The sequence below is a fragment of the Phalaenopsis equestris genome, unplaced genomic scaffold, assembly GCF_001263595.1.
Source record: "Phalaenopsis equestris unplaced genomic scaffold, ASM126359v1 Scaffold000833, whole genome shotgun sequence".
NCBI classification, from domain to species: domain Eukaryota; kingdom Viridiplantae; phylum Streptophyta; class Magnoliopsida; order Asparagales; family Orchidaceae; genus Phalaenopsis; species Phalaenopsis equestris.
The window spans coordinates 81,821-100,338 of record NW_018165273.1 but is presented as its reverse complement, the minus strand read 5'-3'; the positions used below and the strand labels follow the sequence as shown (position 1 = coordinate 100,338).

The window sequence follows — 18,518 nt, the reverse complement described above, 5'->3', positions numbered from 1 at the left end:
GATTTCTCATCCTACCTTTCTTGATTTGATTAAACAGGCTTGGGTCTCGCGGTGGAGTGACAACCCTTTGTTTATTTTATGGCAATTGCTATGTGACTACTTTTTTAAAGAAGTGGAACTTTGATATTTTTGGCAATGTGCATTCCAGGGTTTTGAATGCCCAACATGAGATGGATGCACTGGAGGCATAGGTGATCGACACTCCCGATCTTGTTGTTAAGTTAGCCCATGCTCACCGTACTCTCTTGGAGGAAATCACTATTGAGGAAGATTTCCTTAGACAAAAAGCTTGTGACACTCACTTTAGAAATAGTGATCGAAACACTAAGTATTTTCACGCCACCATTAAACATCGACGGAATATTAATGTCATTCTTAAGACTGTTACCAATGAGGGTGTTGTCCTCACTGATGTTGATCAAATTGGTTCCAATGCCGCTGATTATTTTACCTCTTTTTATGCTGATGCTTTGCCGGTCACTGATATCCATTCGGAAATGTTTGATGCTCATAGAGATATGGTTTCCTCCCTCTCTTTGTCTGATCCCCCATATGAGATGGAAATTTTCTCTGCCCTCAAAGATATTCACTCCCAGAAGACTCCTGACTCTGATGGTTTCGCTTCTGCTTTTTATATTTCTTGTTGGGACATTATAAAAAAAGAGGTGATTATTGCGATTCAAAGTTTTTTTCGGGGAGAAGATCCTAGAAAGTATTTTACCGCCGCCTTGATAGTTCTTATACTTAAATCTAATGATAAATTGTATTGGAAGAATTTCCGTTCTATCTCGCTCACTTCTGTGGTTTCAAAAATTATTAGCAAATTGATTGTGGCTTGCCTACAACCTCATCTTCCTTCTCTCATCTCTCTACATCAATCGGCTTTTATAAAAGACCGTGATATTTCTGACAATATCCTCTTAGCCCAATAAATTTTACAAGATCTTGATAAAAAATGCAGGGGTGACAATCTAGTTATTAAATTAGATATCAAGAAGGTCTTTGATACTATTAGCTGGGATTTTATCATCAACGTTTTGAAGGCCAGAGGTTACAATTCTAGTTTTTGCATATTGATTAAAAGGTGGTTGGCTAACAATCATTACTCCGTGCTGGTTAATGGTAATTCTTATGGCTTCTTCACTGCTTGCAGGGGCATTAAACAGGGGGACCCTCTCTCCCTTATTATTTTCATTTTAGCCTTTGATTATTTGTCTAGAATGCTCAATCATTTTCAATTGATTCACCCTCATACACAGTTTTCTCATAAGGCCAAAATGGTGGTTTCTCACATTGCTTACGCGGATGATGTTATTATTTTTGCTAATGCCTCTAAACTTGTCTTAAAACAATTAATGAGGCTCTAATGATTTCCAGAATTGTTCTGAATTAAATTTTAGCTGTGACAAATGTCAGATGTATTTTGGCAAACAAGTTTTAAGTAGCAACTTATTTGTTGGGGGTTTTCTTATACAGGTTATCACTATGCCTCTCTCCCTCTTAAAAACCTTGAGGTTAATTTGATTAGGGGAAGAAGGAAACAGATTCATATGGATGATGTTATTGATAAATTCAAGCGTAAAATTAACGATTGGAGAAATGTTTTCCTTTCTACTGGGGGCAGGATAACATTGCTATCTAGCGTGCTTCAGAGTATTCCTCTATATGCTTTGCAAGTGTTTAATCTGAAGAAAAGTGCTATTAATGTCATGGAGAGATTTTTCAATAAATTTTTTTGGGTGGGGAATGATGCTAAGAAGATTTGGGGCTCTTGGCAAAGGTTGTGTAAGCCTAAGAAGGCTGGTAGTTTTGACTTTAAAACCTTGAAACACTTGGTTGAAATAAACCTTTGCAAAATCTAGTTGAAATTTAGAATGGGATCATCTCTATGGGCCACTTTTATGCATTAGAAATACTGTGATTTTGCCCACCCTTTCTAGGTTTTGTGGAAGGTTGGTGATTTTCGGATCTGGAAAGTTGTTGTTAATGCTAGGTCTATTGTTAGTGATTTCATGTTTTGGTACATTGGTGACTATAACATCTCTTTCTGGAATGATAATTGGGGATTGTCTTATCTCTCTGAATATTCTCATCCTCCCCATACTAATAACTTACTAGTGTTAATAACTTAGTGTCTGATTACTTTTCTCAAGATAGATGAGATTTCACCAAACTGTGTTCTATTGTGGGGGAGCAAAATGCTAAGCATATAAATACTAATACCTATTACCCCTTCCCGCAGGGATCTCCCCGTGTGGAAGAGGACCACTTCTCAATCGGTCTGCAAGTTAATCTATGACACTTTACACTCTCACTGGGATTGGTTTTGGGAAAATAGATTTGGCACAAACTTTTAACTCGCTCTATCTCCTTTTTCCTTTGGCGATTTTTCTTTTCTTTACTGTCTCTTGATGACATTCTAAAGTTGAAAAGCCTTAAATTGGCTTCGAGATGTCCTATGTGCAAAGTCTCGGAGGAAGATTCGAGACACATATTTTTTGAATGTGCTTTTTCTTTGAATGTTTGGAATATATTGGGCTTACACTTTGGTATGCTCTGGATCCATAGAGGCATCCTAAGTATTTATTTATGGCAATGGAAGGCTTTTCATGATAAAGGGGGAGAGTTTTCCCTTCCTTTGCTGGTCCTTTGGTTTATTTGGACCGCGAGAAACAACTCCAAATATAATTCCCCCTTTCCTACAGCTTCTATGACAACTTATTAGTTGGCCTATTATACCAAGTCCCTCAGGGTCTGTACCAATGATGTTTCAAACTTCAGCCCCCCCCCCCCCCCAGGTGGGCTCCCCCTTCTTCCGAATGGGTTAAGGTGAACGCGGATGACAGTTGGAACCATTTATCTGCTACGGTTGGGGGCATTTTTAGAAATTCTGAGGGTAAGTGTATGTGCTTATTTACTTCTCCTGTTGCTACTGACAACCCCTTAGCCGCGGAATGCTTGGGGGTTTGTCTTGCATTAATGGTGGCAATTGCTTTCAGGATGTGATGCTGACACCTTCAAACATCGTAGAAAACAATACTGATGGAATATGACCTACAAAGGATAGTGTCCACACAGATAATCAGGAGAATCTCGCAGCTCCTCTTCTTCAGGAAGTATCCGGTGTAGAGACAATTCATACTTTGCATATACTAGAACCTATTGTGGGTACTACGGTTGGTAATCTTAATGATTCAGCTCTACCACCTCATTAGACTGATTCTTCAGATGAGTAATGACATGTTTACACTTCCAAGAGGAAGAAGAATGAAAATCTACTTGAGCTCATGAGTCTTATGGATGATACTTTGGTTACTTGGGTAATGGTACGCACCTTATCAATCTATTAGCCGAATCCCTTTCGAGAACTAGAGCCAGAGGCAGAACTAAATTGGGATGACCCTCACTTTTTCAGCGCTCTGGTGGTTTTGATATTTTTTTATTTTTATATGTACCCCAACTTGTTAGTTGGTGCCCTTCCGAGAACTAGAGCCAGAGACAGAACCAGATTGGGATGACCCTCACTTTTTTCAACGCCCTAGTGGTTTTGGGGTTTTTTTTTATATGTATTCTTTTTTACTTTTTTGTGTGTTGTACCGTGTGGGTTTGTGTGGGTTGGGTGTCTATTTTTAGGCTCACCCATACAACCTATCTGTATCTTTTCTGAATATATTAGCCCTTAAGCTTTTTTCAAAAAAAAAGTATATATATATATAATGATATGTTTTTTTCACGCTTTCATGTCTATGACTATGAATGAATTATGAAATGAAACAAATCATGAACGTTTGCGACAACTTAGACTGATTCTTTACTCATTAGGTTCTAATTTTGCAAGTTAGGATGGTTGTTGATAAAAATTTTGTTTGATCGAATGATCCTCCTCTGTTGCACTACAGTTGACTGTTAGAGTGTGGGAGGGGCAGTTAGGGTGTGACAACCATAATTTGAACTATACGTAGATGGGTCTCCTCACGAATTAAGCCTCGAGTCATTAAATTTGTAATTGGCTTTTTTCACTTGTACGTGGCTCATTGTACCCAATAAATATGTCAGGAGGAATCAAGTCTGAATCAAAACATATGACAGACTGAACCACACTGAAGTATAATCACTCAAGAGAGGTTCGTCTTCTTCTCTTACACTACCTGGATTCCATTGTGGGATTTTCTTTCTCCCAGAAAGCTTAAGTTCATTTCCAAAATTATGGTTCATCCATCTTGTCTAATCATCTGTCGGGGGGTACACTATTGTTCACCCAACTGACTCCATATTGTCTTCCAAAAGTGGCTCAAAAGTGACTCATCTCTGACATGATGAACTTCCTTCAGCTAAGGTAACTCAGAAAAGAGCCTATATATCTAAATAGTTTTACTTTCTATTATCTAGAGCTCTATGCCTCTGTTGTCGGTTCCTCAAACTTAGGACCATCTTGGACCACCAATATTAATTCTATTGGAGTCGCTTTCATGGGCTCCGCTTGAATAGCGTGCATTTCTTCCTCATTAGTCGGAATCTGGTACTCCTTTATGTTCTCATTTTCTTCAGTGTCTACTGTGTCATTACATATTTCTTCAATTACTTTTTTAATATTGAAAGAGATCATTATTCTAGTTATGCAATTTGATTCAATACGCCCAAATTCATTGCACTTGAAGCACTTTCTGACAGTGATGAATTTGAGCATGCAGATTGGTTTCTCTCGTTTTTCACTATGAAGTAGTGTCCCCTCAGGAGGGTTTGGTTTAGATGTTCCCCTCGGTGTACTTTGGGTGCTTGATATTGCGGTTAAATTCTAACTGTAAGATGTGGCAGTTATTCAGTGATGTTGTCTCTCCACTTTTGAAACTTAAATATTTTGCCTCTAAATAGCTGGGAGGTACTGGTGCTGCATCTTACATTTCACCTTAGACTAGGTAGTAATTTTATTCTTCCATTTTCGTTGGCAAAGGATCTTCAACTTTACTCACCACTGAGATGCATTCTACCTTAACTTGTTGGACGTCCTTTCACTCAAAGACCCATTTCAATTTCCAGAGCCACGATGAACTCGTCCGGATCCATGTGACTGTCAAAATGTGAGAAATCCACCTTTATTTTAAAATTTTCGAGACATTGATTTTTCATCTTGGGGATCGAATGAAATTTCTGTCCCTTCCGATGATCTTTCGAAAACGACGAGCCTCTATTGCAGTTGCGGGATTTTGCACTCCATATTTTCTCTAGAAATCTCCCAGACACCTCTTTGCAGAATTCTTATAAGAGACATCATGTCTTTTTTATCCGATCAGATTTCCATCAATTATCAACTCAGTGGCATGACTAAGATTTGGGTTTTGGTTGGGTGGATGAAAGTTGATGATGGTGATGTTGGCCGGGAAAAAAAATTTTTTGTGGCTGATTTGAAAAATCAGCAAAATAAAGGGTTTTTGAGTGGAGATAGGGATAGGTTATTGGTTGATGTTAGAAACCTTAGGATAGAGCTAGGATTAGACTAATTCTAATATCAAATGACACAAGAATTAATTGAAAATAACACTAGGAAAATAAATTTTTTTACCGCAAGCAAATAGGTGATTACAATCAAGTACACTTGAAATAGAAATAAATATACAAGAAAACACCACTAAATGGTGTCCCAAGTGCGGTGGAGGTCGGTTAGGTTGATAAGAATGACTGTAGGTGTTGCAACTGTAAAACAATGATGGTTGCAGTGAGGGGGAGGCGAAAAAATGCAAGGACAATATATGTGATTGTTGTCCTGGGTGGTGGCAGTGAGGAGCTTGGGGGGGGGGGGAGCTTGGGGGGGGGGACATCAAGAAGGTGGTGTTGCCTGGCTGTATTGGGCAGAGGCGATAGCAAAGGGGGGCTGGATCAACAGGAAAAAGGTTGTAAATGGGCAGTTTCAACATCAGCAATGTGGGAAGGGAAGGGGGAGGTGTCTAGAGGCTGCAGGAAAACTGTAAGGCGAGGTGTTCCTGGGTGGCGGCAGCCTTATAGGATGGTTGGACAGCGGCGACATCGATATTGGTGGGCTGGAATTGTTGGGACAGCGAACCATGAGCGGGGGGTGCGATCACAACAGTTGGAACTGCAAAAAAAAAACAATCAGAATCCTGCCCTGGGCGGCTGTAGAAATAAAGGGGGGCTGAAAGTGACGTGGAAAGATGAGGAAGGGGACAAGGAAGATACAAACCGCCAGGAGGCCACGACACAGCCGAAGCACCACTTGCAAGTAAGGATATAGCTCTCGAAGGGAACAAGTGACGTCGGATGCTATCTGATACAAAACACACAAAATCTGCCCAAAATACGAAAACAACATACTTATAAACCTAGGGTAAATAAAATTGGACCCAGTTTCAATAGAAGGGAAATCCATGTAAAGGAAGTGTCTACCGGCCCTCCTAAACCAGTTTAAGCCACAATTTCCCACTGCAGTTCGCGGCCCTGCGGGAATCTCTCGCATTAGTGCCAATATAGTTTCTGGTTGAAGTACTGACAAAGTAAACATAATATTTAACATATGTTCAGGTCTTTTCTTATGAACTTGTACTTTCCATTGTTTCATTATGTCATTATAATTATCTTTTTTTGGTTCAAAATTCTAAAGTAACATGAAGAATTTAAATGTGTTGCAGTAGATTGTTAGCAAATTCTTGAACGTGTAAAGTGCAAAAATAGTCTTCTGACTATTAGTATTCGGTCATTTTAGCCCTAGAGTTTATAGAACTTAATTCCTATACTATTTAATTTGGGGCTGAAATAGTCCTCCATGGGAATTATTCAGCCCACATTAAAAGTGTGTGGAGACTAGGTTGATACTTTTATAGAGTCTGAGACTAAATTGACCCCCTTATAAAGAGTCATGGGACTATTTTGACACTTTTCTCATTCTTGAATATTTAGGAACATTGGAGTGCATGCCGATTGAGTTAAGTTTGTCTATTAGATGTTAATCTGCTATCATTATTATTTATTAACCTCAAGTATTAGTATTAATAAGCTTTATGCCCTATAAGTACCCTATAAGTAATTCTATAGGATTCTAAGCATCTATTGTGTTTGAAAAGAGGGAACAATGCTTTCTTTAAATCTTATGTGGTCATGCACTCCCACTTTATTTCTTGAGCAGTTTAACCTTTTTTTTCCATTGATTTTAGTTCATATAAAAACTGTTTCATTTTCATTTATCAACAGCAATGTTGCAGCAGGAAAATTGTTTGGCATACCACTTTGTGGGACACATTCACATGCCTTTGTCAGTTCGTTCATGGTAAATAGTTTCCATTGTGGCTTTCTGTTGAAGTGTTGTTTTCCTTTTCCTTACTGTTCTACTTCAAAACTTTTTAGTTATCCTGTGTTTGTGTGTTTTAACTTTTTACCAACACAGAATGTAAAATATAGAGGTTTTGTAGGCTTTTTTTTTTACTGCCTACAGTTCTGTTGATTTGTTTGAGAATTAATCTGGTGATTTTCCTGCTGGGTTCAAGACATCAACTGGATTTAATATCTTTGTCTAAATTTTCAACCATATACTTTGCCACGCTGTTTGTGGAGAAAACTAATTAGTGTAAGCGTTTTTAGTGGAGGAGAGGCGAGGATAGGTGATTGTTTAGGGAACTTAATCGGGGTTTTGTGTGAAGAACTGGTTCATTTTATGTAGGTGTATGGAATCTCCAAGATTGTGGGGACTTGGAAGGAAATTTCGATATAACCATACTGATCGATAAGACTTTCAAATTAAATTACATGATCTGGGGAGATTGCAGGGATTGTAAAATATTGATTTGTATGTAAAGCTGATTAAACTATAACTACTACACTAGGAAAGTTAGGCAGTGCAAGGAGAAAGAAATAATGAAAAGTCAAGTTAGGCAGTGCAAGGAGAAAGAAATAATGAAAAGTCGTGATGGATGATGGTGAAGAGTACTATTTCTTGCTACATGACTCGCACTTTACGATAGGGAAGTAGTGATAGTGATATTGATTAATCAAAGAAAAAAGAAGAAAAGTGACATTGTTCTAGGACTCCTATAATGTGTGAGAGAACAAAAGGGGCATGTAAGTTGTAGGATGGCTGACGAAAGAGGGAGGAATGATGCTGATTGAAATCTGGCTTTAACTGTGCCTGGACAGTGAGCCAACAACGGAAAAACAGCAGATGTCTGTTGTCAACCAGCACTTGGCTGTAAGTTCGGGATGCAGGAAGCCTTGGAACATCGGGGTGAGATTACCACTTTGATTTTATCAGCCCACAAACAAACTACTTGAGAGAAATCCATTGATATAGCCTTCCAATAGAGAAACACAAGGAGAAAATGTCTCCAAATGACATAAACCAAGCAAAAGTCCTCCAAAATAAACATTAAAACATATAAATAGCCTTCCAAGCAGAAATAAACTTCATTATAATTAAAATAATATTAAAAGAATAATAGGAAGGGTCCCACATGGCTAAAATAGCCAAGGGGCGAAACAAAATCCCACTTGGGACTCCAGCAGGATTACAGGTTTGATTATATTCCGCTGAATCCAGTGGAACCGGACAGCTACTACATAAAAATGCTTATGGAAAATGATCTAGTTATTGTACACTGATCTTTTACTTTCTTGTTGCATGTACCTTTCTTATTTTTTTTGAGAGGAATCGAATTGTGGTAGAAGAACTCGGTGGAAATCACAAAATAACATTGTTAGAAAATTTGGGAAAGAAATTAGTTAAAGCATCATTATAAATGCTAGATGCAACCATTGATGACATTAACTAGCATAGACATTTGGCATAAACTCTGAGTGCATGCTTGATAATGCTGTTACTTCCATAAAGGTTGTAGTTCCTGCAAACTTGACCTGTCATTTGTAATATGGTAATGAAATTGGTAGTCAAACAAATAAATAATTATGTTCTAATTCATTGGTTTTCAATCATAATGCCTATCAGAATATGCCCATTGTGATGTTTGATTCGTCTGCTTTATTGTCGATTGGCCTTGCATAGTTTGCCAGCTTAGTTTCAATATTTCGTTCAATAGAAAAAGTTAGAAGAGTCTCCTATTAAGAATAGTCTGTTTCCATTTACTTGGGCAATACTCTCCCTTTTCTAGCCACAATTGGGGTCCTGTTTGTATTCCTTGTATCGTTAATGAGGACGAGATGTAAAAATAATTTATGAACAGAAAAACATGAGCCAAATGATGGGCATATTCATATTTTATATACATCCTTGGGAAATATCGTGAAACATATACATAGATGTGTTCCTCCTTTTTTGAGATGGGGGTACATTGTGCAGGGATATCTATTAAGAACTTATTTCATATTATATTTCATTTTGAACCAAAATGTTCATCATGTATGATAAATAATATCTGTTATACATGCGTAGCATTTTTTTTTGTTGTTGTTGTTTTATTGCTTGCACCTATTTACTTTTCTTATATACGGAAAGGCTTCTCCTTTTTGGGCACTTGAATTGTTAAGGTTGACAGGTTTTTTTTCCCTCTAAATAGAGCCCGAATGAAATTATAAATCGGGAACTCCAAAGCCATGATGGTTCAAGTACTTGCCAGGATTTTGTTAATCTTGTTCAGACTTGGTTGAGCAAACTTCAGGTGAGTATTTTTTGGTGTGTAATCTATTATTATGTACATGTGTTTCTCCTCTTTTGCAATTTTATGGTATATCATGAGGTATTCTCTACCACATTTTCTACTCTTGCCCTTTGTAATGTAAGAATGATTACATCTTATTTTATTTATTACGACCATCCTCATTTCTTGCTTAGCCTTGTGGATGATAATGTCACTATGAAGATGGTATTTACCAAAGTTTTTGTTGAGTTATGTACTAACTCCTTGACAACAATTCAAATGAATGATAATATCTCAAGAGAAATTTAGCTAATCAGCATTTGTAGGTTAATGATTCACCTCATCGTAGGTAGTGGCTAAAGAGATTCTTATTGTTATCAAGGTGCCTATACCAATGATTCACCTCATCAGATAAATAAATCACCTCGTCAATGTTCAGCATAACATGATGGCATGATAGAACGCCTATGCCAAAGTAAATACATCTCTATATCTTGAATCTTCACGATAAATACTGCAACACCCTAGAGGATTCCTAAATTGTGACATCAGTAACTGAAGTTATTCTTCACCAGCAACAGGATATTTATATCCCACTTTTGGACATCCAGTGTCAGTTCTGCTAATCCACCTGTTAATGCCTGCAAAGCAATGACTAGAGACATCATACTTTTATGGTCTGCATGAATGCCCTTTACTTAAGACTCAATACCTTCAAGAAGAGCTACTGCCAACTTCGCTGAAATCTCTCTCCTGGTCTCAACTAGAATCGATAGCATCTCTTCCTTGTCAGTTGGAAGTTGAAAATTCTTTTTGAAATATTTATCTTCTCCTGAATCTCTGTTTAATTCTTCAACTGTTTATTGATATGTGCAAGAGATCATTATCTTGGTTTTGCAAATCTAATTTGGTATGCCCAAATCTAGAGCAACTGAAACACTTCTTAACTAGGATGAATTTGGGAATGTGATTTGGTTCCACTTATTCTCCAATATGACCTAATGACTCCTAAAGCTGGTTTGGCTTAGGTGTTTCATTGAGTGCACTCTTGTAAGATTTTGAGGTTTAACTCTGTTTGTAAGATGTGACAATCATCTGATAACTTTTTCTTTTCATTTTTGAAGCTAGGGTCTACACATTCTATCTGTAATGAACAGGGAGGTGCTAGCACTGCATCTCCCATTTTATCTCGGACCAAATAGTGAGTTTGTCTTTTCCCTCATATTGGCGTAGGTGCTTTAAGTTTTGCTACCAAAATAATACACTCTTCCTTAACTTGTTGGTTACTATTTTCACCATTTTGTCTGGTGAGATGTCCTAGAAGTCAAAGAAAAGTTCTACGGTTCTGAAGCCACTCGATGAACCCGTCTGAATCAAAGTGAATGTAAAAATGTGGCAAATCCACTTTTACCTCAAATTCCTAGCTTTTTAGATGTTTCAGATCAATTCTTCAGGGTAGAGCCTCTTCATCTTTGTTTGAAATCTCTAATATTCATTTTATCTCTGTATCATCTAATAGATACATTTTCTTTGTTTCATTTGACACGCACATCGTCTCTGTAATTGAATGGAGCTTGGGTGACCACTGGATGATCAAATTTTCTCAATTTTATCAAGCTGTTGCAGCACTCTACAGAGTTGTCGTTGTATCTCTTCCATAGTAAACTCTTGGTTGGTGTCTGGCATTTGCCTCAGCAATATATTTCAATTTTGCTTGATGATAGGTTGAAGGAGTTTTGTATGGTTGATGTAGGGTGGGAAGAAAATTTCTTGGCGGAGATGGGGTTAGGTAACTCTAGGACATGACTAGTGTTAAATTAGCTCTGATACCAAATAATACCGCAGTTAACCAAAATAAAAAAAATAAAATGAAATATTATTACTAAAAACAAATACGCGGTTACAACTAACACACTTGAAAGGTAAAAATAACAAACAAACATGGCACGTGACACTAAAATAGGAAAAAATAATAACACGACGCACGACACATGGCTTGGGTGAATCTCAGGGGTTAGGAAGGCTGTGAGATGGTAGATGACGTGGTTGACAAGCAAAAAATAACAAGAAAATGGTTTCCCAGACAACGAGTACGCAACAGATATTGACATGCTACGAATGTTCTGGATGATGGCAGGAAAGGGGTTGTGCTGGAACAACAACGACAACAAAGATGGAGGCTAGATCAGCGATGGCAGCGGGTATGGAGGGTTGGAACTGCGTTAGCCACAAATTGAAGGGGCTGGAATAGCATTGTCAATGAGGATGTAGTGCTGGAATGACAATGGGAAATGCAGGGGAATGTCGGACAACCAAAGGAGGGTTGTCCCTCCTGGGGGGAGGGGGCAAGGTGAATTGTTGGACAGCATAGGAAAAATAACAAAAGGTTTCTGTCGAGGCAGCTTGCAACGAGGAGTATGGGGCAGCAAAGCGGGCGAGATGCGGAGGAGTTGGAGAAGGATTAACACTACATTGAGTCCAAGATACAGTCAAAGCACCACCTAAACTCTTAAGATACAATACTCGGAAGAATGAAAAAAAGTTGGTGGCTCTCCTGATATAAAACACACAAAACTAAACCTGAAATATCTTGGACTGGTTTGGACCAGACAAAATAGCAGGTTGCATGAAATCAACAGGGTGCGGGACACGATCTCGCTTCAGTGACCCGCGTTGCGCAAAATAACGCTTTCACGTCACAGTGTTAGCACTACCATATTTCAATCAGTTATTTGAGGTGGAATGTGATGTTTTTTTTGTTGGGTTTGGAGTAGTGTTGAGCCAGGGAGGGCATCCCATAGCCTTTTTCAATGAGGAGTTGAGTGACTCCAGGAAGTATTCGACATATGATAAGAAGTTCTTTGTTATTGTTAGAGCCCTTAGTCATTGGAATCATTACCTGCTAACCAGTGAGTTATTATTCATAAATCATGGGGCTCTTAGGTTCATGAACAATCAGAGCAAGTTGAAGGGCATACATGCTTCTTAGGTTGAGTTCTTGGTTTCATTTCAGTTTGTGCTCAATTACAAGGTAGGGAGTCAGAATCGAGTAGCAGATTCCTTAAGACATGATCACTTATTGATCACCTCCATGAAAGTCAGAGTTGTGGGATTTGAGGTGTAGGATCTGCACGAGGTGGATGAGGGCTTCAGGGAGATTTAAGATTAGTGTTAGGATGAACCTTCCTAGGATACAATAGAATAAGGATTCTGTGATGATAGTAGTTGATAGGTTTTGAATTATGGTTCATTTTTTACCTTGCCACAGGACACTGGATGTATCACACGTAGCTAACTTGTATTTCAGGGAAATAAGAAGACTGCATGGGATACTAAGGACAATTACTTCTGAGATGTCAAGTTCTTGAGCCACTTTTGGAGCAAATTTGATACTAAGCTTCAGTTCAACTCAACAGCTCGCCCACAGATAGATGGTCAAACAAAGACTGGCGAACAGAAGTTCTAGGAATCTTCTGAGTTGCTTAATAGAGAAGAACATCAAGCATTGAGATTTGATTCTAACCCATGCTGAATTTGCTTACAATAAGTTTGTGGGCCAGACAACAAGACACTCACTTTGTGATTGTGTATGGGCATGGCCCACTCAGCCCATTTGAGTTAGTACCACTCTTTCCTACTATAGAATTTAGTGTGTATGTTGAGACTAGAGTGCAAGAGATTCTGAGGCTACATTAGGAGGTTGGGAAAGAGATCACAAAGTAGAACCATAAATACCTAGAGCAAGCTAATAAAATCAAGAAGAATATGACCTTTCAAAAGAGAGATCTACTCTGTATCAGATTGAAGAAAGAGTGGTTTTCCGTGAGAACTTTTAGGAAACTCAAACCCAAAACAGATGTGTCGTTTAGGATCTTTATGAAGTTGAATGGGAATTACTATAGGATTTATTTATCAAGAGATTACAATATTTCTGCTACTTTCAATTTGGACTATTTGATTTCATATTTTTCAAAGTTAGAAGTTTCGATGAATGAGGTTGAAGGTCTCCCAACTATGGGTGTAAACAAGCCGAACACAAGCGAGCCCATGCTCAGCTTATTTTTGGCTGATTTATATGTCGAGCTCAAAAAGTGTGTTCGTGTTTGACTTGTTTGCTTAACGAGCCGAACACGAGCTGTTTACGAACAATGAGTCTTTTTAACAAACCCTAATCACGTAGGCATAAGCTGTTAAGAGTTGGGGCAAGATTTAAAAATTATTTTTTATATTAAAACGTCATTTGAATCTAATTTAATAATGTTTACTCTATTTTCTTAATTAATACTTTTAATTAACTATAAATCTATGTTGCCTTTTAATCAATTAAATATTTTAAAAATAGTACTCATCAATATGTATGTATATATATAATTGATGGTAGTATTTCGAACCGAACACGAACGAACAAATCTTTGTTCTTGTTCGGCTCGTTAACTTAGCGAACGAGCCGAACATGAGTTGTTCGCCAATGAGCTGTTTTGACAGCCCTACTCCCAGCCCTAAGAGATTAGTGTTGGGCGTATGCGATAATTGAACCGGTTCGATCTAGGGAAAATTGAGTATCAGCGGGCTCTCTAGGCTCAGGGATTGCTGCCCAATTGGAGTGGGGCCCACTCCTACTTATTTAGGACTAAATATTTGCTTTTGACGGTGTTTAGGGTTTAATTTTTGCTGTGATTTATTTCAGGATAGCCATTGGAGTCTCTTTTCCACAAGTTTCCAAGTGTTGCTCTGGTTGTATCTTGATCTCCAGGTGGTGCTTGTCTTTTTAACACCTTTCTCAATTTTTCTTACATATTCCCATATCCATTTTCCTGTTTTCCTTACTGCAACCACCCTGAATAGCACCTCCACCACTGTTCTTGCGTCTCGTCACTAGATACCTTCTTTCAATGTTGACCATGTTCTCCTTATTAGCCACGTTAGAGAATACAAATGACTTTGAGTCACGAGGCCTAATTTCTTCACTATCTGTGTAGACGTCACGCTCTTATTGTTCCCTCCATCGATGATGAGGCTGCATACCTTCCAGTTAACGGTGCAGCAGGTGTAGAATATATTATGGTGAAACTACTGTGGACCACTCGAATCCTCAGTCTGTAGGACTCGTTGAACCATGAGCATCTCACCCTCATCTAATGGAAGATGATACACCTCACCCTATTCTTCAACTGTCTTCTCATCGCTAACCTCCACTACTACACCATGCTTGGTGAATGAAACAACTCAATCTGTCCTTATTTGAATTAGTTTTCTCACCAACTACAGGTGGCTACATGACTGGTCATGATTGTCTGCTCTGTCTTTGTTGTCTCTCTATCTTCAGGGTTATGGTTTGGACATCGTGCAGTTGCACGAAGTTGTTGATAGCGAACTTCAAATCACCTGATATCAGGTTATGGTATGTTCATCTGGCCCGACCAACTCACACTTTATCTGCAACTGGTCAAACTAGGTTGTGAACTCCTCTACTGAAATATCTCTCTGCTGTAGTTGGTTTAGTCTTGGGAGCATATCCTACCAGTAATGAGGAGGTAGGTATTTTCTCTGCATCGCTTTCCTCTTCTTCTCTCATTTGGTAATCTTGTCACAGCCTTCTCTTTTCCTGTCTCTGCAAGTTTTCCCACCACAAAGAGACGATCTTTCTCAATTTAATGAATGTTAGTTTTACTCTTTTATCTTTTGACATCACTTTGTTCTTAAAGATTCTCTCAACTGACTACAGTCATTCGATGAAGTTGTTGGGATTTATACCTCAATCGAACTCTGACAAATCCACCTTTATTTTGAAATCTTTGTGTCATCCATATGTGGCCTCTCTTGGTCTCCTCTGATATTGGATTATAAAGCATCGTGGCTTTTTTTCCAATCACTGAAATAGTTGAAATGCTCGTCTCTTTCACCCCTTTGACTTTTCCTATCATGATCGAGCGTAATTTCCCCTGGGTTTCATCCTCCATGTCCATAAGTCTCTGCTAAAACAAATGAATTTCTCACTATATCTTCTCCCGTAGAGGCTCAGGTATGTATCTCCTTAGTGACATTGTTGGGGTTTAGGGTTGGGAGTTGAAAGGGGTTTGTGTGAGACTAATTGAAGGTGTAGGAAAATTAATTTGGGGTTGCTGATTTTTGAAAATCAGCAAGGCGAAGTTAGGGTTAGGTCTGGATTTGTCTATGGTTTGGGAACAGGAAAGAAAAATTTTTGGTGGAGGTGGCTTGGGTAAGGGTGAATGCTAAGAAACCCTAAGATTGGACTAGGGTTAAGCTAGCTCTGATACCAAATAATTCCATTGATAATTGAAACCACAATCGAAATAGAAATATTATTGTTGAAATTTAAATAGGTGATAATGACGATTCTCCAAAACTTGAAATATATGACAATAAACATTAAAATACACCATAGGGCGAGGACGAGGGTGGTGGATGGCTGCTAGACAATAAGTAGGGGTCGGATTGGAGGTGGTTGTGAGGGTAGGAGGGTTGGAAGTGGCTCCAGGCAGCAGCTGGAAAGCCAGTGAAAGAAGTTGCAGTGGATGTTCGGTAGGATAAAGGATTAGGCGGTAGTTGTAAGAGGGTGGGAGGAGGTTATGGGAGAACCTAGATAGTAGTTGTCGTAGGAAAGACAACAACTGAGGGGAGAAGGGTTGGGTGTTGCATTTGGGAAGAAGGGAAGGAGGAATGTAACGAGAGGGTGGAAGGTTTGGGGTCTGCAATAAACAACATAATTGTTGTCTTTGGGGTGAGCTTTAGCAAGGACAACGACCATTAAAGTGAGAGAGAGCTTGCGGAAGAGGGGGAGGTTAGGGATAATCACCACCTCGAAATGAAATACAACGGCGAACCACTCGTCCTTGTATACAATCTTAGAATAAAAAAATGTGTCGTCGACGGTTGTCCAATCAGAAATCTCAGCAAAAACTAAACCCTGACATAACAAACAATCTATTTATAATAAAAAGTTAACTAGGGGGGTTCCCTTTTGTGCTGGAATAACTACCATTCCTAATTATGGTAGGTCTGTTCAACCTCCCAACTGAACCGACACCCCCTTGTTGAACCATGGGCCGGTTCAGCCCTAGCAGCCCCATGTCAGTACCACTTCAGCATGTTGATTGAAACTAATGTACTTTGGTGTAAACTTACTGACACACCCATGAGTTCTAACAAAAAGATGAAATGAAGTGAAAAAAAAATAGTGCAGTTGACAAAGGAAGATGTTAGAAACTTGTGGAAAAACTATTTTAACTTTCACACATAAGACTTGATATTGCCTCCTAAGTCACTGTAGTATGCCATCATATGAATAATCTAAAAGAGGATCATCTTGAAAAAGTAAGCAGAATCCTGAGATACTCGAAAATGACCCTAGGATATGGTTTGCTGTTTAAAAGAGCTGAAAATCATGAGATTCACAGATACTAGCTGGGCAAAAGAGATAAATGGGTAAGAAATCAACCATTGGATGCTGCTCATACGTTTGGGCAATCCCGTCATGTAGAGAAAAAGACATTTTGTTCTCTCAGAGCAGTGCAAAATCTGAATATCGTGCTCTTGCAGTAGGAATATGTGAAGGGATGTGAATTCAAAGGCTACTAAAGGAACATAAGGCTGGAGACAATATACAGAATCAAAATGTTCAGTGATAGTCAAAGAACTATTAGTATGACCAAGAATCTTATGCATCATGGAAGAATAAAATACAGCAAGATTGACCTACACTTTTTTTCAGAAAATATTAACATTGGAATTGTTCAGGTTTGCTAATTTCCCATAAGACTTCAAATTGTTGATATTCTCACCAATGGATTACCAAGACTCGATCATGATAAATTGAAGTCTGAGCTTAGTTTGTACAAATTGTACAACTAAGCTTGAAGCGTAGCGTAAGAAAGTGAAAATGCTCGTTAGGAAGAAATTTATTTCCTTCTCTTAGAATATTCTCCGCTAACGGCATTTCCTTTTATTTATATTTTCTATTTTATTTTCTTAACTATTTAGAGGCATTTCTAGTTTGTTTTTTATATTATTTATATATATGTTGTGTGGTGTAATGACAAGTAAAAATGGAATAAAATTATTTTCCAGATTCTATACTAGTTAAAATAGTTAAAAAATACATATTATTGGAATTAATATTGCCCATGATTGAGTTTGCATATATCTGATTTTTTAATAAGGTAAAGGGCATCGGTCTATTTAAAAGTTTCACAAAATATCGAGTTAGAATGCATGTGAATCTTGGTGAACATTCTATTGAATTTAAATCTAATGAATTTTTACTCATTTGTTTGGTGTGTCGATGATTTTCTTATGGATTTTCTGGGAAACTAACTACAAATTATGAAATTTATGAATTTGTTGGTAATTTGAACATATGATATGTGAAATTCATATCATATGATAAAATTTAGAACACATAATCTGCGTAGTTCCCCACAAGATGCTTTACTGTAATGCGAAGTTCTTGACAAGAAAGTACATAGAAACATAAATTCAAGGTTCCAACCCAATTTAAGTGAGTGGAACACATAAAAAAGTGGAAATGTTTCTGGGAACCTCTACCCTGGATGTAAACAACATTGGCATCAGCAGAGGTATAAAAAATGTCTAATCGCTTAACAAGAACATAAATGATGTTTTAACACAAAGAAAATCTCTCGTTCAGTTTGGAGTTTAGTTTTATTTTAATTTCAAATCCATTTATAATGATCTATTAATTGCTAGTCTGTGCAAATTAAACGCACCATAAGCATGACTACTAGCCAATTAACCTAAAGCAAAGCTGATTGCCGCTAAGAATCCTACAAACATCATATGAAAAGCATTGAAAAAGATAAAAAATGAAATCCAAAAAATTAGAACCATAAAAACAACAAAATTAAAGGAATTCTTTCTTTACTTTTATTTTAGTGGTAATTTAAT

At 37.9% G+C, this 18,518-nt stretch overlaps 1 protein-coding gene across 3 annotated transcripts in view; it reads left to right on the top strand.

Annotated features, from left to right (window-relative positions):
- LOC110031486 (nicotinate phosphoribosyltransferase 2-like) overlaps positions 1 to 18,518 on the top strand; it is a gene marked incomplete at its 3' end in the record, with an annotated part of 87,415 nt that overhangs the window by 38,974 nt on the left and 29,923 nt on the right. For 2 of the 3 annotated variants that reach the window (XM_020734702.1, XM_020734700.1), the window contains 2 exon segments: positions 7,201 to 7,276; positions 9,513 to 9,614. In XM_020734702.1, coding sequence (XP_020590361.1) covers positions 7,201 to 7,276; positions 9,513 to 9,614 — 178 coding nt within the window. 3 annotated transcript variants of the gene reach the window in all.